The sequence below is a fragment of the Xiphophorus hellerii genome, chromosome 1 (genome assembly GCF_003331165.1).
Source record: "Xiphophorus hellerii strain 12219 chromosome 1, Xiphophorus_hellerii-4.1, whole genome shotgun sequence".
Classification (NCBI taxonomy): domain Eukaryota; kingdom Metazoa; phylum Chordata; class Actinopteri; order Cyprinodontiformes; family Poeciliidae; genus Xiphophorus; species Xiphophorus hellerii.
Genome location: NC_045672.1, coordinates 18,104,955 through 18,130,523, shown reverse-complemented (window position 1 = coordinate 18,130,523; position 25,569 = coordinate 18,104,955). Strand labels below are relative to the sequence as shown.

The window sequence follows — 25,569 nt, the reverse complement described above, 5'->3', positions numbered from 1 at the left end:
ACTATTTTGTTGAACCACCTGGAAGAGGTTTAGGGCAGGTCTCTACCAGATTGGTCAGATATGGAGATGGAAATTTTTACTCTGTCTTCTTCACAAAACATTCCAATTGGATCATCCATTGACACTGATTTTTTGAATCTTGACAAACATTTTCAGTTGATATTAAGTTTGTACAGGTTCATTGTAACAATCAAAATTATTCACTACTTCAATCATTAAACTCTGTGGCATCGATGTGAAAAAAATTAAAATGTGCAAACAGTATTAATGCTATATTAATATTGACCAGACACATCATGTGTGAAAATAAGCTTAAAAAATATTATGCATCATGTAGAGTTAGTTGACTGAAAATTACAGAAACATTTCAACATCTGTGGCTGGTTACCTCTCTCTTGTTAGCGCTTACTGGCCCCACAGGTGAGCGCTCAGTGACTACATTTGAGAAAAGTGAGAAGTCAGCCTGGATGGGCGGCACATACTTGATCCATCCTGGTTTCCTCCCTCATTCATCAGCCATTATTCACATTCCCTGTTTTGGAACAGCATTCGAATGGATCTGCACCAAATAACATAAGAATACAGTAGCTCCTGCACATCTACTGCATCGAGCCTCTATTATGTTTTCGTGTGTGCGCATTCATTATGCCTCGTCCACAGATGTGTGTGTTGTTTGCATGCAATTGCTGCAAGCCACACATGTTGATGCTCTCTATCTGAAGCCAGCCAGGAGTCATAGAAATAGTTGGAAGGGTTTCTTTTCCCCTCAGCTCATCTGTCTTTTTAGGGCTGTTGTCTCATTAGTGTCAACTAGGCTCTCCTATCAGCTCAACCCTTCCCCTCTGTTCGGCACACACAGGCCAGAGGTCAAAGGCAAACCTACCACAGGTTATCAATAGAGGATCCAGTATAATCATATAACACAGCTGCACATATTAATAAAAATGTACTTCCAACGTTGCAATAACAGATATCAGTTCTCTTGGCAACAGCATACTTTTTTCCTTTTCCGTTTAGATAAAAATATTAAATATTTGCACACGAGTAGCCGTGCACATGTGTTATGTGACAGCATGGATGGAGTGTGTGTGTGTGCTGAATGGACATCTGTGTCGGAGCATACGATATGTAGAGTGTCTGAGCAAAGGATGAATGTCTTTTTAATCGCTTTGTTTCTGTTGGATCTAAGTTAGCTGACTTATTAACCACCATCTGAGCAGAAGGAGAGGATAACAGATGAGCACAAAGACACTTTCTCATCCATCTGAAAACAAAGCGGAGAGGGGCAGGTCATTGTAATAAATAAACTTTAACAAAGGCAAGACTATTCTACAGCTGTCTCAAAGCTTACACATATCAATGATTTAATGGAAGTCATTTTATTTATGTGTAATCTAATTTATTAGAAAAGAAGGAGTGTATTTAACAGGGTGGCATATTAGAAGGTATCTTAATCACAGCTCCAGTAAACTGAAGCATATCAGGTTTTAATTATTCTCAAACAATGGTGATTTCTAAAGGCACGAATGCATCAAACCATCAGCAGCTTTTAGTGATTTCAGATGAATGCCTTGCAAAAGCAGTCAAATTGCAACAGCAAAACTTCAATGGTAGACCAACACAAAATAGTGCGTACTTGTAAAAGAAGATAGCTGCTGTTGAAGGAAACCAAATGAAATCTTGTTTGCATGCCACAAGGCACAAGCCAACATGGGAAACAAGAAACAGAGGGTTGCTTGGATAGATGACTCAAATTAGTCTAAAGACATAAAAGTGTTTAGATCAAAACCAACACTGCAAACCACTCTAAACACACCATGTAGCATTTTGGTGGCAGCATCATGAAGCTCCATCTGAATGTAAGAAAATATAAATCAATCCTGGAAGAAAACCCGTTAGAGACTATTGGACTGGATCAAAGGTTCACCTTTCATTTGGGTCACAACCATAAACATTGAGGCCCTGCTAAAGTAGTTTGGATTAGATCAAGGCGTATTCATGTTTTAGAAAGTCCATTCCTAAAATTAATTGACAATATGTGGCTAGATGTAAAAGTTGCTGTTCACATATGTTCCCTATTCAAGTTTGAGTTTGAGCTATTTGAGCAAAGAAGAATGAACAACAGTTTCTCTTTATGCATTGTATGGAGACATTCTCCAAAAGACTTCCAGTTGTAACAACACATCTTGCTATTTAGGGTTTTGTTGTTTGTGAAAAAGAGAAGTTAAAAATCAATGCATACTTTATGTTCTACTGCACAATTATTCATTGCTATCTGTTGATCTGTCACATAAATCCCAATAAATAGTCTAATGTTTGTGGCTATGAAATGAAAAAATATGAAATAGTTCAAGGGATGTAAATAATTTTACATAGCACTGCACATGGTAGCAAAGGATGAGTTAAAATGTGAATAAAATGCCTTTTTCTTTGGTCGCTGGTAGATATATATATTTTACCTGTGGGATTTTTTAAATAGTTTTTTTACATAAACCTTTTTACAGTTCTACACAATTAATTAAAATAAACCCCCTCTTTTCAAATAAATCAACTTTTCAGTCTCACCCTGCCACAGAAACATATAGGGTAAGCACTCTGGTATGTGAGGGAGGGCTCAAGAAAAAGGGAGGTGTGTGTGTAGGTGTGCTTGTGGGAATATCAGTGGGAATGTGTGTATAGCAGTGCCAATGGTCAGCTTGTGAGTTGTATGCATTGTAGGGGAATTTACAAAGGGTCCCACATGAGGAAGAAATTAGTAGTTGGTGGCTTACAAATTCTGACAAACAACAATTTTCATTCACACAAACACACAAATACAACTTTTGGCCTCTTTCCTGTGATTATAATCAAACACCAGATGCAGTAATACCTGACTGAATGCCAAAACACACATAACCTCGAAAGTTTCTTTTTGTAATATTTGTTCATGAAAATATTTGTAAACAGTGTTTCTGCTGCAGGTGTTGGTGCAGATTAAGAATCCATTTTAGGATTAGCATTGACTTGCATATTTCCTTCAGAACTATAAACATGTCACACCTGCACACCTGCAACAGAAAGGGTGTGTTTTAACAAAATGGTGCTCAATCTATATCATCACATTAACTTTATTGTATTTAAACATATAGAGACTTAAGCTTAAGCTTTTTCTTCTTCACTTGTTCATTCACAAATAGAAACTCTCAACCTTTCAGAACAGCATAAAAGCCAGTATCCTAGATCAAACTACACATTCCCACAGTTAACTTGACCTAACAACTTTATTTATCCTGCAGATTTTCACTCTTTTCCCATGAATATTTTTTATACTTACTTTACATAACTGCCAGCACCTTAATAAACTTTCATGGCTTTATTAAGGCAATGTAGAAGAGACTAAATTTCATTTGGTGGAAAATACAAATTGGAATATTTTCTAATAAAATGTTCTTTTTAAACCTTCATTTAAAATGGAAAAACTATGTAAAAGTTTATTCTCCTTTGAGCTAAATCTTGCTTAATAATATGATTCTGAATTATGAGCACAATTTCCTGCTGCTGGCAACTCCTCAGCCACAGTGATGCCACTGTTTTCTGTTCAAGGGAACATTAACTGTTGTCCTCTGGGTAGACACAAATGCACAAAAAGGCAGTTTCACTTGTAAAGTGACTTTAAAACATCAAGCTTCTATGATTTAAATTATGTATTTTCCAGGCACATAGTGCTAGTTTAAAACACAATCAAGTAACTATGTTACCTTGAGATGTTATAAAAATGTGGTACATATATTATATTAAACATGAAATAAATTTGACTTTGCAGTTTGCCAAGTGCGACACGTTGAAATTGGTCTCTGTCTCTTTAAGAAGCTCCTGTTCTCTCCGTCATGCCACTTTTAGCATGTTATCACAATACGTTTGCATCTGTCACTTACAACCGTTCTTAGGAGTGTTGGACTGAGGAGTAGTTCATTTGATAAGCTCAGCAGAATTGAACATAGGAACAATTACATTTTCACATATGGCATAGCTGATTTGTACATCTCTTTCTCTTAAAAAAGCATTTTGTCTCCTTCCTGAAGAGTTCTTGATGGCTTAACGTCTACTTGGTGTTTCTACTTGCACAAAATTATTTGAACAGACAAATGAAGTACATTCAAGTATCTAGAAATTGTATCCAAGTATGAACCAGAATCCTGTAGGTTGACAATTATCTTCAGAAAATCTTACCTGATTTTCCCCAAATTTTCTTTGATTTCACAAATGGAAGCAGTGTGTTTGAGGTGTCGAACTAAATGATTTACTTTGGCAGCCCGAAAATGAAACTGCTTGTGTTGGAAAGCGTATATGTGCAGCTCTCCAGATGAATAAAGAAAAGGGCAGTGTAAAACATTATTTATTACGCTGAGGTCAGGGAAATAGGTGCTTGCTACTCTCTTGCTCTTTCTTCATTTTTCTCTGCAATGACACATGAAAAATGTGCTTTATTTTAGTAATAAACTCTGAATCCTCCCTCATCCCCTTGCACCCTTCCCAGCCTGTATACCTGACTCTAAGTGCCCTCATTTGCCTTCACCTAGGTCAAAACACTTATATTCATGTTGTACAGAAATATAGGGGCATATCGGCTATCAAACGGGACCAACATGGCCATTAGTTTGTACACCTGTGCCAGTAGAGGTTATGTTTGTGATAGCTGATATGCCCTCGTGTCAACTTTGCTCTTCATGGATATGCCTCTAAGCTTATAAAAACAAACAGAGTGATTTAAATCTATCTGAGCAGCTCTCTCTTGATCTGTATGTGTGCACAAGAAAATTGAGAATGTGTTTTTGTTATCAATTTGAACAGGAATAAAAGCTCACCAAATTTAAATCAGCTGTTAATAAGGTAACTCTTAAGTAACTCTTTAGTGTAACTCTTAATTACTCTAAAGACACTAACCACAAACACGAAAAGAGGTGAATTAATGTGTGGCTTTCTAACGTGAGATTTAAACATTATCAGAAATGCTGAGCTGTCTGTTGTAATTTCTTACAACAAAGTTTTCAATAAAATGCTGTTGTGTGTGGCAAGGTTGAGTGAGGCAATGAATACAGCATCTTGTTTGCCAGACTTCACCCTAATTGTAGAGCAACATCAGTCATGCACACAACAGCACATACCCACATCATTCCTGAAGCTGTGACAGCAAATATTTGCCCACATGTGGGAGCTTCTTGTAGCTTTTGCCCAGAGTAAACACAGCAGTGTGAATGTAGAATAATAATGCGGTACATTTTAACAGCTGCTTGGTCACAGTGTGTTTGTATGGCTTGAGGGTTCTCTTATGCACTAATTTGTCACTGTCAGCTTTATAGGGAAAAAAAAGCACTTTATCTATTAATTAATTGGTCATATAGATGCATCTACATAAAATATTTTTGAAATGTTTCAATATGTGAAACTTATTATATAGATTAATTACAGTAAGACTGATGTTTTCAAACCTCTAGTTATGATGTTTTTTCAACTTAGAGCTAATGAAACAATATTGAAGATCAAAATATTAAAAAAAAAAAAAATCAATAAATTGCTATAATTTATGTACGTGCCTCCTGTTTGGTTTTTTGTATCGGGGCTGTATAAGTTTTGTTCTGCTGTTGTTATTATAATTTTTTCCTTTTCTGTGTATATAATCAAAATATCTAAAACATATACTATTTAAAAAAAATTCTAATCCAGAAATGTGGGGTTAATAAACAACATTGTAAATTGTATATCCTTAACCCTTGCGTGGCCTTAGGTGGAATGGTGCATATTTCCACCAGTCAGGGGGCTGGAAGTGACGAGTAAAACATGGCTGTGCAAAACATTTGATGACAAGCTCAGCTATAAGACATGTTCTTATAGCTGAGGCCTACAAATCTCTGGAGGGATTTTGGCTCTTTCCTCTGTACAGAAACTCCCTAAACTCTCTGGGAGAAGGAGGATAAATACTCTCAATGACATGCGATTGATTGTTTAATTTTGTAGGGATTTCTTTTTTCAGCATTTTGAGTTGATAAATGATCTTTTTTCATGAAAAAACCTTTTGCATTAAATAGCTGATTCATAAAAGTTCATTTTATGAAGCGATTGTTTAATTTTTTAGGGATTTCTTCTTTCAGCATTTTCAGTTGACAAACAATCTTTCTTCATGAAAAAAAACAACATTTGCATTAACAAGCTGATTCATAAAAGTTCATTTTGATGAAAAAAGGCAAACTTACGAAAACAACACTGCGCCAAATAAGTACACCTTTATTTAATATCCCCGTAAAACCAAGTCCATTTTAGCATCAGTTTATGTTAGAAACAAAGTTTGCTGCCACTGTTAGATTTTCAGGAATGTGTGTTTGTCGGTGCACATACTTGCAACACTGGGTTATATATTTTGTTTTGTTGTTGTTGAAAGATTTACATCAAAGCATTATACCTTTATGAGTCGAGTCTTGTCTTGTTCATGTCTGCCAAGCCATAATGAGTCAACACACACAGAACCTTTGTCTGTGCCTGATTTATTGCCTACACTGTGGCTCAGCTGTTTAGTTGCATGACAATAACAGTGCAAACATTGCAATAAAAAAATAAAATTACCTTTGTGCACATGAAGCAACGTGTTTTTAAATCTGGTCACAATTTAGAGCAATAATGTTTAATTTTTGTAACTATAAAAAAAGTATTTTCATATACGGTACATTTGAAGTTATTTACATATGTATTGTACAGAAAGGTTAGGCCCTTTTTATTACCGTATAATAATTAGTCTAATTTATTGTCCAAATTATTTTGATTTTCTTTTTGCAAGAATAAAAGGATACCTAGGATTATAATGACTTTTGATAAAATGCCTAAATGATCGTGTCTTGACTTTGTGAGCTTCTTACACATTAAACACTGTTTTCTATTGTGTCGCTTAAGTTTTAGAGGCCTGAAGGTGCCTCACTCGTCTGTTAAAACAATTATTGTATATGCAAGTGAAAATGTCCCTTACAAAAGTCAGGTTGTATATTCTGACAAGGCCAGCATGTTTACATTAAGGTGAAATACAAATAAATAGAAGGAATAAACAGCATGGGAATGTCCTGTCATCATACTGTTCAGGAAGGACATGGGTTCTCTTGGTTTGATGCAAGTGTATTAGCCCCAGAACAAAAACCAAATATGTATAGCCATAGTACTGAATCAGACCAACAAATTCAAAATTTATGAGTGGCCAACGCAAAGGTGTGTGCAAACAAGGTAGACTACAAACCTGACTCAGCTCTGTACAGAGGAGTGAGTCAATAACAGTCTTTCAAAAACAGTAGGGCTTACCGAACAAATCTCTAAGTCTCTCCTCTGAACTCTCCAAAACAGTAGGTAGATTGTGTTTTACCTTGACAGAAATTCAATACAATTCCGCTTATTTATATTATGGCAATTGATGTCTCAAGACACAATAAAAGACACACAGATCTAATTTAAATGTAGAAATGTATAGATTAAAACGCCACAACAAAAACAAGTTTGCATTTTTAACCCGTTTGATGTTTTTCTTTAATATTGCTGTCCTATAGAGTAGGCTATGCTTTATTTAATGTGTTTCTGTTATAGCCAGCCACACTCTGTCAACCCTGCTCATAGTGATGTCTCCCTGACATCAGCCTCTCCCGATATAATATACAGTTTGACCGTCTTTTAGTTTGCTGTGTTATGATTTGCATTCTGCAGTCCATAAATGTGAGTCCTGCATATGCCTCTGAAACATTTGTCTGTAATAAAGTCCTGATATTTATATATTTTTTCTCTCTAATAATATTTGAATTTGTGTAATTTTGTGGTGTGTTACTGCCACTTAGCTATAAATGAAATAACTAAGCTTGGAGACTTCCTTCCAGAAAAAAATGTTTTTGGTTCTGTTGGCTGTAGTAGCAAATCTGAACAAATAAGTAGTCTTATAGAGATTTTATATTATTTTATATAATAAAATAAATAAAATGCTCTATTAATTGCTGTTCTTTGAAAGATTTTCAAAATAATACACCTAATACACAATGTCCTAAAAAAAATCGAATCTGGACTCAGTCCATCCATTGACTGTGTCTATACCTTAACCTAACTGATGCTAAGGTTATCAAGCTGTTACTGTACAAACCAAAGGCTACTGCATATGCTAACATATAGACCTACAGTATAAATAAACTAACAAGCTTAAACTTTGTAAGTGCACACTGTAAGAAATCCTTACGCTTGCTCAGGAAAAATAAAAGTTTCAAGGAAACCAAACGTGCGTTACTTTATTACATAATGATTACCACATAACAATTGTACTAATTTGTTTTCTTCATCCAGCTTTTCATCACTGGTTGTTTTTTTATTTTATTTTCTCTGCTCGAAGGCAAATCAAGTCTCCAAATATCCAGAAGCAGATTGTGCCTGGCGAGATGAGGAAAGATGCCTTGGCAGATGGACATCCACACTCTTTATCACAGGTTGGAATGACATTATGTATGTGTGCAAATGAGTTCATTTGTGGTGTCGGAACAACATCCTCATCACATTATCATACCACTATGTTACATGATTCATGACAGGACCAACAGCTGTTTCTTGCTTTTCTACGTCTCATCTCTTTCCAAGTCATTCACTTGGAAAGTCATTTGTTTTGGACAGTGGCTTGTCTAAGGTATTTTAGACTTTTTCATGCTTTATCTTAGGACATATCAGTCCGTAGTACAACAAATACACAATAAACTATATGGTGGGAATAATCAAGAACAGTTTTTGTCAGGAGTTTAATGCACCATTTTTGATGTAAAAACTAGGTATCTAATTCTGTGTCAGGTGCTTTACTCTCCCTGCATGCATTACTTGGTGCATGCTTTTATTCTGGGCTGGGGAGATCTGCTGAGAGACCACTACATAGTGCAGTCATGTCAATTCACTCCCAGAGGGCCAATGAAGTAAGCCTCTATACTCCCTCAAGCAAGCACAGAACAGGGCCCTTTCTTTAAGCAGAACTGTTCCATTCTTTTTCTTTGTCCCTGTGTGTGCTGGCAGACCCCATCCAAAGCATTGTAAAGGCTGACAACGAGCCAGCTGTAGATGATTTTCATGGTGTTGTTGACCAAAGGAAATACTAATTTTAAAGCATATCCAGTTTCAGATTCCAGCCATTGACCAATTATGTCCCACCGTCTCTTTGGCAGCTGTTTTATATGCCTGTTCGCTGACAACAGATCCAAAGACATAACAATTTTGTTGTTTTGTTTTTTGTTCCAGTTTCTAAGACAACCTTTAGCCTAAACTGTCAGCAAAACTTTAAGTGTAATAAACTCATTTATACCACAGGAAGAGGCATTCAGGAATGTACTGCTTAATTTGTTTGTTGATGACAGGCTTTGAGGAATTTGAAAATCAGCTAATGAAACACAGCTATTTTTTTTTAACAAGACAGCTTTTAAATCACTTTTTGAACCGCATATCTAAATGATAGCAAAAATGTGGCTTTTGTTGTTTAATTACACACCGCCAAATACACAGAAACAGTTTATTTGATCAATTAGGCTTTCTTATCTGTTTTAATCCGCATTACAGAAGGAAATCACCATTTAATCATTTCCCGCTTATCCTTCACGGATGGCTTTTTTTCTTCTTTTTTTTTCCAAGAAACTCCACTCCACCAGATAACAGAATCACACAAAGAATATCTGTAGCCCTCCACTCTCCCTCTAATCTCTTGTTCGTAAAATGGGGATACGCAGTGGCGATTTCTGAAATGGGCGTTATATGGACATGGTCTCTGAAATGTTGTTCGTCCAGGGCGGCAAACTGGATAGGACCACCTCTGGGGGTATAGCTAATGTTCCTCAGACTCTTTTCGCAAGTAAATCACAATTTTATATCCTCAAATTTTAGACAGCAACACAGGCTACTGCAGATCTATTAGGACAGTGTACAAGTAACTATACGACAGCCAAAAATAACACATTATTTGAATGATTCATCCACTTGTAAAAGGTTACAAATCTTGCTCATTTTAGAAAACTATGAGTTAAATTTAGAACGACTGTGTAAAATATAAGCAAAGTTAAGACCAGCGTCATCTTTACCATCAGTGCTGAAACAAAAATCACTCTTTGAAAAAGGAGTTGCATCTGGGACATCACAAATTAGCCCAGGTAATATCTATAAAATTGTAGGCATCTGTCAAATTTTATATGCTAATATTGATGATGACAGAATATAAATACATCAAAGTCGAGGACATGGCAGCAAAGAGAACAATTGTTCTCTTGCATAAACATAATTGTTAGTTATAAAACATAAATTGTTGACAAGAATTTAACAGAGAGGAAAGTTACGAGGGGTTTGTGGAACGTAAATGAATATTTAATGTGCCTGTTCTACAAATGGAGGGCCTAATGATTAGAGGGCTGGCATTAATTTGCCACAAACTGTGATCTGGAAACTATTAGACATGCTCTGATCTAAATGGTCAGGAAAGTACAAATCACAATAAAAGGTCTGAGATATGTTTTGGATCCAGGGGATTTAAGCTTTAGACAGTTAGAAACAAGAATTTCAAATTAGAGCAAAATTTTACAGAAAAACAGTTCACGTAGACAGGCACATTAGTGATGTTTTCATAACTCTTAGTTCTGCAAATTAGAATAGCAAAGTATTAACCCTTTGTGACAATGATGGCTCAGACTGATATTTGAATAAATCACTCTATATGATTAAGATGGCAGTAAGGCATTTATGACCTATCATTATTGAGGGGAAATTATTTAAGTCTAATAGAACATTTCAGCAACAAGTTAGTTCAAACATAACATAGTAACCAATTATGAAACAAGCAACAAAGCATTTTGTCAAATGCCAACAAAAGAATAATTATCATCAAATATACACCAAATATGTTGATCACTGTTTCAGTTATTATTGATCAAAGACAACTCTAAATTGGTGAGGGTTTAGGAACTCAGTGTTTTGGCTGTTTTGCAGTTTTCTGGAAGTTTGTTCCTGATTAGTGACGCATAAATACTGAATGCGGCTTTTGTATGTTTGGTTCTGGTTCTGAGGATACAGAATAGATCAGAAACAGGAGACCTGGTCTGGATGGTTGATAAACAATAACAGGTCTTTGATGTATTTTGGTGCTAAGCCGTTCACTGATTTACAAACTAGCAGGATTATGTTAAAGTCTATTCTCCTAGCCAGTGTACACACTTTAGAGTTCCTTTTGGGGTTCATCTTCTCTACTTTCCTAGTTTTAGTGAGGACTCAAGCAGCAGGGTACTGGATCAGCTGCATGGATGAGTTTCTTGTGAGCTTGTTGAGCCATTCATTATTTTATTCAAGAAATGTTCTCCAGGTGGTAAAAGTCTGACCTTGTAATTATATTCATGTATCTTTGACGATTCAGCTCTGAGTCCCCCGCTACTGTCAGATTTAAGGACTAATCACTAGTTTCTAACTGTAAAAGCTGAACCTGTGTGCTAGCTGTTGCTCATTCCACTTTTTGTGTTTAATCTCGGAAAACCGAGATATTATAGCAAGACTGATAAAGGTGAAACAATGCTCTGATTAATATTAATAGTACTAAAGGTCATCCTGAAAGAACCAAGTTAAAATCTGCTGTAAGTGGTTTATCGCTTTAACAAGTGAACAATGAAGTACTTTAAAATTAGGCTCAAAACTGTTTTACCCTGATATCAACCGTAAATTATATCAACTGTTTCATGATATTTTTTTTCTGCCAGAACTTTAGACAAAGAGTAGCTGTGTTTGGTCTGAAAGATAGGAGGCCCAAATTAGTTGTTTTTTATGCAACAGATTAATCATTGTGTGTTTAAAACTGCCAGGAAAAGAACCAGAATCTCATGAATTATTTATCTAAGATAAAAGGGTCTGGCTAACATTGAATAATATTCACAGTCTAAGGGAAACAGTATTTGCAGTGCAGAAAGAGTTCATGTGGGAAACTGTATGTTAAACATAGCATCTTCCAGGCCACTATCCATAAAGATCCTTTCAGTGCAGTCTGTACGCTGCATATTTTGCTTGATCCAGCACTAAAGTTGTGTTACGGCCACTACCTCTGTCTATTTCCCCATGCGGTCTTTCTTCTTTGCCTTTATCTCTGGTTCCATCAGGAACATAGCACGCTCCAAGGGTAAACACACACAAATAAAGTCTCCCTGTCATTTCAGGACAGTTTATGTGGGACAAACCGATAACATCTCTCCGCTCCATTGTCTCCAGTGCACCATGCTGCACTTTGCAAACACAGAGAAAGCACACATCGGAAGTATTAATTTCAATCATTTGCACAGTGTTTTTTTTCTTTTTTCTCTTTTATCTGCAGTGATGAGACAACAACACCTGTCGGTAATCTGTTTAAAGATCTGTAGATTGTTGGAGTAAATAATAATAATAAAAATCAAACAACTGTTATTTCATGGATTATAAGGTTTTGCTTTACTTAGATTTTCTTTTCCTGTTAAATTCTTCTGCTCTTGCACATATGGAAATTGATTTTGCACGCGCTGTGTGCTAATGAATGTGAAGCAAGGAATCCTAATTTCACAGCTGCTGGAAATATGTATTTTCTCACTCTTCACTAGTTTATAAAAGTGATTGCAATCTTTCCATCAAACCAGAAAGAGCCAGAATCATAATAATCTTTCCCAAGGGCTTTAGGTGATGACTGGTTCTGCACAAACTATGATTTTAATAATTCTTACAACTTTCTAAATTCTGTTATATATTTTTCAAAGCAGCATTCTCTTGTTACTAACAAAACTCTCATTAAACATGTCTGTACACTTTGACGCATACATATAAAACATACACGCACTGTACATGTGCCAGCACACACATATGCAGACACAGCTTTCTGGTTAGGTTGCACTTGAGAAATCCAGTGGTGGCAGCCCGCTCTCAGTGGGGCGTGTATGCATGAGTGTGTGCAGGCTTCAGGGTGTTGTGTGGGGTCAGACTGGCCCTTGTTGATTTTGGTGCATCGAATTACTGCCCGTCCATCACAACCAATTACAGTTTTGAACTGCTGACACATACAACACTTGTTGGCATGTGTGGGTGTGTGTGTGTGCGGGTGTATGTTGCTTACTTCCATCTGTAGTGTGCTGAAAAGAAGAGCCCAAGTTCACTTTTTGTTTTTACCAGCTTTAAGGTTTATCATTATCATCACTGACAGTTTGATACATCAGTTTTATAAATGAGTTAAAAAAGATTTCAAACTAATCGAAAGTATTTTTTGGTATTTGCTAGAGGCAAGTGATAAGGCATTCACACCCCACTTGTGTTTTCCTGGCAATGTCTCATGAAATGATTTTCTCTACATCTGGAGACTCCATTACAATTGAATCCTCATGTGTGACCTATGGTACTGTTTAAAGAAATGCTCTGCTTGCTACCAAACCAAGAACGTGTTTTCTCATAGCACTGCTATTTGAGCTACATACATCACATTTGCATACGTAGGCTATTGTTGTGAACATATCCATTAGGAGGGATAAGCTCAGTTTACCAGATATGAAACTGTCATGTTTGGTAACATTTTTATTTTAGCCTGTTTCCAAGAGCTTTCAGACATTTTAGTTGTCATTCAACTTACCTGGACAGAAACCGCTGCACTTTGCTCAGGATTCTTCATCCACGCAAGACAGCAAGGCTTATGTGCCGCTTTAAGAAAAGTGTGAACGTGTGAACATAAAAGCAAATCAACACTTTAAAAATCAATGAGAAAGTAAAAAAGTGAAAAAAAAATCAGGTGGTTTATTTTTTCTTTTCCGGGTTTTTCTTCACGGTTCCGTCAACCAGTGTGGAGAAGGATCATTTTCTTGCCCTCACCGTAGGTGTCAAACAGGCCACACACAAACTGTCTGAGTGGAAGCCCACAGTGTGATCTGCACATCCACACTCACAAGTCAGATGTCTTACATGAGAGCAAGCGAGAAAATTATTACAGATTTTCTGCAGTTGTCTTTCACTAGTACTAAAACTGCAAAACAGTATCCATCATGTTTTTATGTGCCGATTTCTGGTTCTTTTTGTGATCTAACAACTAAATGTCATAAATTTAGATTGTGGAGTAGCAGATTATTCCCATTTATCCACTTTGGTTCTGGTGATCTTAATTTAGGATTGGTGAGTGCAACTTTCAGCAAGATATCAGAAATTACAGTTTGAAGAGTTACTTCAGCAGCTAATTGTAATTATCTGTATTTATTTATTTATTTATTTTATTTTGTTTGTCTGTGACAATTACAAAATTGCAAATTTTACCCTGGAAGTTTGTGTACTTGTTTGCTGTTGAACCAATAGACATAAAACTCTTAACTTGTGACTTCCAGAAGTGCATAAAAATATTCAGCCAACATGTAACAGTATTATTCTTGTAATTGGTGGTTCAGTTTGTATCTGCTACAAACAGTCTACTCAAAGGTCTAAAATGTGGCTGAGGAATAAAAACTGGAAGAGACCATGAAAATCACTCTCTTTTTATTTTGTCAATAAAAAAGAAGACGGAGGAAAATACTTACCGTATGTTGTGGTTGGGTTACGACTAACCATGGGTGAAGAAATATGGAGAAAAGAATTACACACTCTGCTGAGAGTATATCCAGTTATGATTAGGTACTTAGGGGTTTTTATCATAGTGGAAAATTTTCATTGTGTGACATCGTTTTATTCTTGACTCTGTTCTCAACGACATGTAATTATGGTACATTTAATATGTAAAAGATGATTTTGTGAGAAAGCATTTCTTTACATGTAAGAATTCTTGTCTGGAACTGACCGTTTACAAAGCATTATCAAAAGATAGGAGTAGGATATATCAAAGAATGAATGTGGAACTCTTGCTAAATTTCTCCCAAACTAAAAAAGTGCAGACAGAAAACTTTTCTTTTTTTTCCAGTATTTTATTAGCCAATCAACCATTAGCGCTAACACAAATTTCAAATGACTGGTAAAATGATTTCTGCATTACTAACCAATGTTGCAGAAAAATGAGCTCAAAATAATTTCAGACCAAATTTCAAAGCAATTTAAAAAAACAAAACTTCTGTCTTTGGCTTTTGCATCTTTTTTTTCCGAAACCTACTCTTCTTCTCCCTCTTCCACGTCAAGCTTTGCAATTCCCAGGATGCCATGCGTGAGACGGCGGAGCGGATAATGGAGCTGGAGAAGGCTCTGAGGGATACCATGAACACCTCGGCCCATAGGGAGGCCCTTTGGGCGCAGGAGGAAGCCGCCCGTGTTCAGGCCCAAAGACAGGTTTATATGATGGGGCACACACTTATGGTGGACCACAAACCTATAAATGCACACAGCCTCATGTACAGTATCTTTTCAAAAGCCACTTAGTTAGTGTCATGAACTTAACAACACCCCCCTTGCGGTTACATGTGTATCTGCAGCCTAATAGGAGAACCGTAACTCTTTTGTGCGATATAGTATGTTACGGCAAAATAATTTTTAGTTATGGGTTTTTATTTTTTGTTGTTATTTTTTTAATAAGCTTTTGTCGTGTTTTGCTCGTAACTGAAATTCTAAAGCAAATAATCAAATTGGAATAATCAAAGTGGTCTGGGTTCATTTTCCTTTGTAAAATGTGTCTGCATGGAAATATGTGCACATTGAACATGAGGTTCATTCGCGTGTATGCAAAATATGATATGTATTTTTCCAGCAAACCGACTTTAGGTTTGCAGACTGGTCTGCCTTTTTTAAACATGCATGTCCTGCTGTTTGTCTATTTTTCCGACTGCCAGCTGGTTGCTCTACATTTTAATGTGGGGCAATAAAAAAAAGAAAGAAAAATGAATGTGTGTGCTTTTGAGTGTGCGTGTGAGTGTAGGTGTGTCTGCGGTGGGAAAAAGAAACAGGGCAAGGGAGCATGTTTCCTCTCGGTGTGAGTGTGCATTTGAATGAGAATGACCTTGCATTACTTATGAGTGCCACAAGTAATTTGAGAGCTAACGGTGGTTAAAACTAGAACTAACATTATGAGGTAGAAATATGTCTGTATTTCTTTAAGCACACTCTCTACCAGAGCTTGAAACATGAAAAAAGAGAACTGGTCGACAGCAGAGCCAAGTTAGAGAAGGTCAGACTTAGTTTAGAAGATTCAGCCAGAGCCAATGTTAACTGTGGCTTGCTTTTTCCTCGTTTGCGTACTTTCACGCTCAACTTACGTTCAGCCTGGATACTGTGTATATTAAACAATATTTTAATCCACTGAGAAGTCGGAAAGAAATGAAAAGCAGTTTTGAGGAACTTTGTTGCATGTGAAGAAGTAGGTTATTTAGCTTTTAACCATGTTAACTCATGTGAAGAAGAGACGGAGCATGAATTGTGAGACATTAACTCCCAGTGACTTCAAAAGTCCCAGTCAACTTGCTTTTTATTTACACAATTTTAGAACTTTTCTAGACATCAAGAAAATAAGGAGCCATGTAGTCACACTAGTAATTTACAGTGCTTTGTAAAAATACTCTTAAACCTTGAACTTCTTCACTTAGACATATTGCAGATGTAAATAATAGATCAACACATATTAGTGTGTAAATGTGAAGCCTAAAGAAATACCTCTAAACTAGGCAATATCTAGTTGCCTTCAGACCATCATCACAATAAAACATGACAGTGTAAGCATTATGTTCTGCGAATTCTCTTTTTATTTTATTTTTTGAAGATCTGAAGCAGAATAGACAAAACTATCAATAAGGCTTCACTGAAAGAAAACTATAAAAGACTTCCATCTATCCATTCATCCATTTTCTAACACCCTTATCCTTAGTGGGGTCAGGAGGGGCGCTGCACCCTATCTCCAGCTAACGTTCCGGGCGAGAGGCCGAGTACACCCTGGACAGGTCGCCAGTCTGTCGCAGCTATAAAAGACTTGACTTGGTTTAAGGGGTTTACTTTCTGCCAGGGCAATAACTTTAAACATTCACCCAAAGCTACAATAGAATGGTTTACCTCAAAGCAAATATTTAATGTTAAAATGACTCTATGAAAGTGCAGACCTCAATTCACAAATGTTCTTTTTTTAATTTGCTGAGCTTCAGCAGTTTTGAAAGTAAAGCATAATAAAATAAAAAACCATGTTGGGCATTGATCGAGGCATAGTCCCAAAAGTGGCGCCTGTAAATGCAGCAAAAAGCAATGACCAATTGAACAAAAGTTTATTTCACTTTTAATATCTTTATTAGTAAAAAGAAGAAACAAAAAAATAAAACTCTGGAAAGAATATCTCATTTTTTTCTACTTACATAATAATGCACTACTTTAATTTGATTAATCACACAAAATAATAATAAAAATAACATACATTGTAACTTGTGATTGTAGTCCAACAAAATGTTAAAAAGTTAAAGGCATCCATCTCACTATAGATGCCCAGACTCTGATGCTCACTGCTTGTTGATAAATTACATTTTTCTAATGTTTCAGAAAGAAAAGAGAGGAACGTGATTACAGAACAGAAAACGAATCACGTCTGTCGGAAAGACCACCTGACCCTGGCACTGTTTCAGAGTGCCCTACTAAACTCACATTCTCTCACACCCTCCCTTTTTGTTTGATTTTCTTCTTTTTTCTTCCCTCTGTCCCAGAATAACCAGTCTCATGATGTGTAATGAGCTGAAAATCTTCTGTCAGCCTGACCTGATGAAATGTAACATGGGTAATGCCCCAGGTCACTTTTCTTCACACCCCAATCCTTTAAGTCTCTCACTCTGTCTCTACCCCTTTCAGCTTTTTTCTTTCTCATGAAATCACCTCTACCATCCATCCTTGTTCTTTCCCATTGGCCTTCTTAAGTTGTCTCATGCCATTATGTCCGCGATGCCTTCCCAATGCATTTTCTGTCGATTTCCCACTTTGGCGTTTGAACTAGGCCTTTGAACCAGGAACATGGCATGAATGCACCAGAGGGATTTGGTCCCTACCTTTGAGCTCTCAATCAGCTTATCAACTAAAGTGTACTAGCCTTAGCCAGCCTTAGTTTGGTTGGAGAGCCTTTTCTTGAAGTTGAGCTAAATTAGCACGCATAGGATCACCCCTAAGCAGATTAAGTCCCTAATTTTTCCTAAAATTCATTGTATTTCTTATTAATAATGTGATTGTGCAATGACAACCACCCTGGGTGGTGCACTAATGAGGGACTGGCAGGAGAAAAGCTAAAAACTGACAGTCGTGGAGGTATATCTACATCAAGTTAAATGTGTGAACCTTGACTTTCAAGATAAAAAGAGTGTATTTGCTTACATTGAGGCCTGCAAAAAAAACCTTTGTAAAATAAACCTCTTTATACTCTTCTATGCTGCAAACAGAAGCTTCATTATATTTCTTTGGGATTTAATGCTATGGACACATGGTGGAACATCAGTTCCACTATGTTTTATTGAAATGGAATAAAAGGATTCATTATTTTCTTTGTAGAACCACTTTTGACTTACAGTTGCAACTATTTTGGGGGCAAATCTCTATCAACATTGCACATTATCTATTTATATTTTAGCTACTTTTTCTTTGCAAAATAGTTCAGACTTTGTCAAAAGAGAGGTCTGTAAAGATCAAAGTTCCAGTCTTTACACAAACTTTCAAGTAGATTAATGTATAGATTCTGACTTGTTCATCATCACAAATGAATTAGCTTTGATCTGAACCATTCTATTGTGACCCTTGTTATTTGTTCCGGGTCATTTTCCTACTACACATCTGCCTATACTCAAGCTTTCATCTTGTTACCAACACTTTTTTGCCATTTCTGGCAAATGTGCGCAATAGAAGGAGCCTTTGGGGGAATGGGTCAAATTTATGCTAGAGATATATAACAATGATGACGATGTGATCTGATGACATGATCAACACATCATCATCATCATTGTATGGCTCTGGGCAACACAAATTATTTGTTCACTATATTTTAAAGATGTGCTATTGCTAGACACTGAACTGGTTCTTCTGAAGAGCAGAGAAAAGAAAAAAAAATAATTTATTTAAAAATAATAATTAATCAGTAAAGCTGCTCGTAATGCTGCTGCTATGTAGTGCTGTCTACTGGTTGTCTGCCAAGGTAGCACATTTCTGGAATAAATTACTTCCGGTCTTGTGGAGCTATCTGCTGAGATTGAATTATGTACACATCCAGACCTGGGCCAAGGCACAAGCAAACTAGGTGGCGGCTTAGGGCTATGGGGCCACTAAGGGTGCCCCTATGTGGTAATGATGTTTTTTTAATTTGTTTTTTATTTAGTGATGATTTTTATGTGATTATTTTAACAAAAACGCACAATTTTATAATAAAGTTGTGATTTTCTTTAACAATAATATATGTAAACATGTAGAAATCATTCTTATATGAGCCAAAGGAAAAAAAAATAATTATTGCTCTTGGGGCCCCCTCGTGGCCGCGGTAGGTAACGCTTCACCGGTAATTTGAGCTGCCGTGCAATGTGCAGTGCGCATCCAAATCTCCAAAGCAATGGTGTAAACAAAACTATCTCGAAAAAACGGACTTATCCTTCAGGAGGAGAGAACAGAAAGAGGAACAATAGAAAAAAAAAAGCCAAGATAAGGGTATGTTTGCATGTGACTTGGTAATATAATGTTTATCAGAACAATGTGTGGACCTGCTAATAGAAAATTAGCTTGATAGCGACCTCGAACGATCCAGTTCAACAGCCAAACATTTATGCTAGCGTTTTTGTGAAACTTAAGTTTTGACTTTAAACGAGTTGATTCTCGTTGTTGGCCCTATATACTTTCAAGGCTTTTTGGCTTCCAAATGGTGAGTTTGATAACAATAAGCAAAACTTGTCAATGTTTGACATTGTCTAACAAAATGTTTTTACTTCAGGCTACATGGCTGCTGGATTAATATTTCAATGGACTACTCTAAGCTGTAGTTGTAGATGTGTTTGCTGCTGAGCATGATAATTTATGTTGCTAAAACAAACAATATTTTTACATCAATTTATAAGTTGTGAATCTTCACCACAAGCACTGTCAAAATTATTTGAAGGCACAGAATAAGCTCACTGCTGGTCCATATTCTCAGAAAGACTCAGTATAAATTTAACTTTTAGCTCTTGGAATTACACCTAAAAGAATTAATTTAATCAAAATAAGTCATGAATATGTGTGTATGTATTCCATCTTAAGTCCAGTGCATGCTAGTTTTTTTGTTGTTTCTTTTACTACCACTTAGTGATATTGGATATAATGTAAACAGCACTGTCAGAGGTAAAATAAATATATAGCAGGTGTGCGAATGATCTAATCATATGACTGTTGGTTGCAGCAATCCACATTATTACAGGAATAGAAGACGCCCAAACAAAATTTGCTGAGGGCCCCATGGAGTCTTGGGCTGGGCCTGTACACGTTGACTCTATTTATTCACTAATTTCAAGTGAAGTTATTGCATAGATTTTAATTTGAGAAAATTTTAAAAACCACATGCCACTTTTCTTCCATATCATAAGTATGCCCCACTTTAATTTTGTTTGTCACCTCAAATCCCACTGAAGTACAGGGAAAGTTGTGCTTTTAACTTGACACAATGTGAAAAAAGTTCAAGAGGTATTAAGACAGTTTTTCCTGTTTACCATAATTTAAATTCACACAGCCACATGTTTATCTACATCATACGGTGGAACTGTTGTGATTAATTGATAAACTGAAATAAAAATTCTTCACTTTTCTCTTCCATTAAGATTCTTGGTATTTGATTACAGTCTTATCTTTGAAATATTGTTCCATACGTGATATTCATGAGTAATCGGGAAGCACATTATGTGACATCTGTGAAACACACCTAGAAAGCTGGAGAACATAGACAGTGTCCCAAAAAAATGTGTGAACGATTTGGCTCCTTCATAAAAGATGCCCTTTGCCTTTTTCATGTCTGACCCCTGCTGTTGTTCCTCAAAATGCTATCCTTCTGGTTCTTTTTTCTTTGTATCTCTTTTAGTCAAAATTTCAAACGACTGTCTTTTAGGTTTGTTGTATAATAAATCTTCAAAGTAACAGAGTCAAATAAAGATAATGAGACACTATTTTATTTTTATCTGAACATCTTGACTAGTTCTGCATCCTATTGTGAAGTAGTTGTTGTTGAGCAATTAGACCCCTTCCTGTGTTAGGATAAAGATGCCCTGAGGTCACATCCTGTCTATCAGGCACTCTGCTTGGACACACAGGCTCACATGGCTGGAGGGCATGAGTGTGCAGAGGAAGGAGATGCACTTGAGAGCTTGAACATTATCTTCAGTAGCCCTGAAGTAGAACCATACTTATGAGGAAGATGAAATAAGTGGTGAAAGGAAGCAAGTAGAGGGGAAAGTTGTTTCCATCCCAAGGGTCATTGAACATGCCAATTTTACCTCCTTCAAGATGTCGACTGTCCATTGATTTCCATGTTTATGCTGTCATTTCATCTCATCTTAACCATTTAAGCACTCACAGGCTTTACTACACTCAGCCCACATTCAGTGAGGGGGCAAAACTGATCTTTTGTGCTTTACCATAATATAAATGAGTTGAGCTGAATCCCCTTTTCCATGGTCTTCCTACAGGTAACTCACCAACAATCCTTTGGAAGTTATATCAAGAAGACTAATGCAGTCATAAAAGTTATTTATATATATTTACTTGTCCTGTGTAAAAGTTTTTTTATATTCCTAAACCGAATTATTGATTTTTTTTTCTGCTGTTGGGGAAGAACTGATAGAAATTGTGTTCAAGAAACATCTACACTCAGAAATAATTCATCTTTCCTTTTTCATTATAAATTTTAACACATTACAGGCAAAAATAGATAACAGAGCGGGCTCCTATGCCTTCATGTCCAAATGTGCTCTGTTTTTAAAGTTCATTAAGCTCTGCACTGCTACACAGGAATGCCTAGGACACCTTGCCTCTTAAAAACACTCTTATGAGTGAAAAATGAAGACCACGGGGTGAAACGGGCTTCAGCTTTAGCCACTAAATTAATCACTTTAGAACATAGCAATATGGCTATTGTGGGAAGTTCTAACACCTATAAACCTGTTGTCCCTTTAAATAGTTGGAGGAGCTGATGGGAGCTTTAGAGAAGACTCGCCAGGAGCTAGATGCCACTAAAGTACGTCTGTCCTCCACTCAGAAGTGCCTACATGAACGAGATGGACACCTAAACCAACTGCGGCAGGAGAGACGCAAACAGCTGGAGGAGATTCTGGAGATGAAGTAAGTTCACCAGCTGAAAGTACATTACCTTCCACTTTAGGTCAGTTTGTATCAAAATATTACACAAGTCCAACACACCATTCTGACTTATATATATATATATATATATATATATATAAATCCGTACCTAAACCGCTTCATGCTTAAACTAAATGATGGATGTTGGGTTGCTTTTTGGACCCCTGTACAATTATCTTTAGACCTTTTTGTTCTTCCACTTTTAAATGTATTCTTGCTTCAGCATAACTGGTTCAATGATTTAATTTCCTTCTCAGCATGTCATCAAGTTCAACAGACGGACATTAATGACCCATCAGTTTAAATCAGGTTTGTTGAAGCAGAAAAACATTTCAAACATCCAGGGCAGTCAATCCTGGGGACCAGAGATGGGAAACACAGTATTTAAAGGCATACATGTTACTAATTATTAGTTATTTTTCACTGCTGACCTAGTTCCCCTCTTTTAGCTTGCATACAGTTATATACTACATATACTACTTCTTTGCAAAGTATCAATACCTCTCAATTTTTTATGCATTATGTTATTTTATTACCACAATTAACAAGCTTAAAGATTCTTTTGAGATACACCAACAAATAGTAATGCATAGTTGTGAAGTGCAAGAAAAATTATGGATGTTTTTGAAAACCTGTTTTCCACATTTCTGTAAAGCAACTACTAACATATTCAGCACCCTTATTTACCGGTTACTAGTATTTCTCTACCAGCTTTGCACATCTCTGTATACTAATTTTACCATACTTGTTTTCAAAAAAAACCAGCCTCCATGTTTGTGTTAAAGAAAATGATCTCTCAGCATTGGCGCTGCTGCCACAATTCTTTGCAATGGGAATTTTATTTTCAAAATATTTTCTCCCATGTTGTTTTGCATGTTGACCAAAAAGTTTTATTTTTAGTCTATCTTACCTGAGCACCTTGTTTCATGGAGTCAGGCAAATTGCAAAGGGGAGTTATTTAGTCTTTCTTTCAACAGTTCATCTTGCCGTTTCTCCATAGAAACCACATTTGTGGAATGCATAATATGTTCTAGTCACCTGTTCTATGAACTTCCTCCAGAAGCAGCGACTCGAAAGTTGAGAGACGATCCTTAGTATGAAGCAAAGTGTAATTCAAGGGGCTGGGTTTAACCAGGCTAGGCAATTATTGCAATGGATTTTATTTTGGGATATCAGAGTAAATGGGGCTGATTACAAAGTAACACCATGCATTTAATATTTTTTTTAAAAAGAAACATTTTTATATTGTGTTCAAAACGTTTATTGCGTCACCTGTTTACACATGCAGGATTTTTTTACTTTATATGTTTCACTGAAAGGGAGTGAGAGTCAGAGGCAGAACTTAACCAGAAAAAGGAAAAAAAAAAAACTGTCCAGAATTGTCTAGATTCCCATGTGTGAGTGTGTGTGTCAGTGGGTATGTGTTACGTGCTTTGAGTTATTTGACTAAAGGACTAAGAAACCACATATCTGCTTGTCATGTGCTGCAGAGAAATGCTTTTAATGTGAGCCACAGTAGAGAGAACATTGGCACGTGTACCATGAAAAGACAACTTTTAAAGTCCATTATGCTGCTTTGATCACACAGAATACTGAAGGAATGTGTACACAGGGTAGTACTTCTGCCCTGTGTGTGTGTGCGTGAGGGGGTGTTTGTGTCTGTTAGAAGAGAGCGCAGCTGCCAAAAGCATACCCTATGCATGTCTCTGTTGTAATACAAACCATCTTCCTGTCTGTTTTGATTTCCGACGTCTAATTTTACCAGGAATGTTAATCAGGAAGCATGTTTTTTAAATAATAAAGACACGATCTGTGCTCAAGGTGTCTCCAACAGAACTGCTTTGTGACCCAGCATGTGAAACACATCCATGCTGTTGTATGGCACTGTGCTTACGCTAGTATTGTATTACCATCAGAGAATGCCTGAGAGGAAGACGTTTAGTGTGATGGTTGGTTGACATACACAGCAACAAAGTCTATTGGAATCTTTCCCTTTGTGTTCGAGCCTCTGCCTAGTCTAAACTGGTAAGAGTTAATGAAGGGGGGCATGAGAGTGTGTGTGGTCTGTTATGCATTGTATTCTATGTGCATGAAGAGGTTGGAAGCTGGGTGTTTGGGGTCACTGATGATGAGGATTAAAGAACTGTTGAATTGCGAGGGGGCAAAGCTTCGTGAGACAGAATGGGCCACAAAGATACGCATGCAAAATCTATGCACAACCTCAGTGGCACTCGCATGTAATCACTCACGTCTGCAGACATGCACATACTTACACAAACTGTGGCTTTTTGCTTTTAAAGAAAACTGGGCTATACTCCCCACAGCACAGCTCTGGCCCAAGTTAGCAGAGAGAAAGCTAAGCAGGAAAGACACAGGGCAGAGAAAGAGGGGCAGCAAGAGGGATAGATAGGAATAAATGCAGGAATGAAGGAGGACAGGGCAGAGTGAATGGGATAGAATAAAGGGGCTGTACAAACTGAGGTATTCCAAATCTTAGGAATCATGATAGAAGTTTGACAGAATGCCAGGATTCTCTCTCTCTCTCTATCTCCTTTTCTTCTTTCTCTCTCCTCTATAATGTGGCATTTGTCTAGGTCAACTGAAGCAAACTGTGTGAGGTATGTTCCACAGCGAGCCAGGGAGGCTCTGTATGAGCCTGTGTGCTTTTTGTTTTTGTGTGTGTGTGCTTGTAAGCCAGAAGGAGAGAGAGAGAATTTTTTGGGGGGCTTTTCAACACTGGTAATGAATAAAAGAGACAAGGAGAGAGAAATCATATTCAATATCCTCTCATGGCCTGCTGGGTTTTCTTAGCTCCCAATGTTTATGTGTGTGGGGGTGTGTCTATGTGTGTAAATGTTAGAGAGACCTTATTATTATCGTTTTCGGATATGGAGCTGAAGGCTTGATGTATAAGGAGCAATCCGGGTCTCTTCTATCACCCCACACCAGATTAAGTTTCCACCGTACTGTACAGTGTTCACACACACAGACACGGATGGTCTCCTGAGGAGCTACTCATTAAATAATTCTGGGGTCACAGGGTGTAGGTGCGCAATCGAGAAATGATGTGTTTGGACGTTTTGAATAGTTCATCATTGAGATGTTTCTATAGTCAGAGTTGGATAACACTTCATGCCATTACATCGCAGATTCTGAAGCTAATCCTTATGCAGACGTTGAAAACGTGGGTGAGCTTATTTGTGTTTACATTTTACGATGGGAATTGATAAGAAAAAAGGTGGGGATATAAATGGAGATGGTAAAACAAGAAAAAAAAGAGGGTAGAGGTTAGTTATA

At 36.8% G+C, this 25,569-nt stretch overlaps 1 protein-coding gene across 1 annotated transcript in view; it reads left to right on the top strand.

Moving 5' to 3' along the window:
* LOC116727858 (ELKS/Rab6-interacting/CAST family member 1-like) overlaps positions 1 to 25,569 on the top strand; it is a 163,397-nt gene that overhangs the window by 65,350 nt on the left and 72,478 nt on the right. Inside the window, exons 14-16 of the mRNA XM_032575516.1 lie at positions 8,381 to 8,474; positions 15,145 to 15,291; positions 22,094 to 22,254. Coding sequence (XP_032431407.1) covers positions 8,381 to 8,474; positions 15,145 to 15,291; positions 22,094 to 22,254 — 402 coding nt within the window. The remainder of the gene's footprint in view (positions 1 to 8,380; positions 8,475 to 15,144; positions 15,292 to 22,093; positions 22,255 to 25,569) is intronic.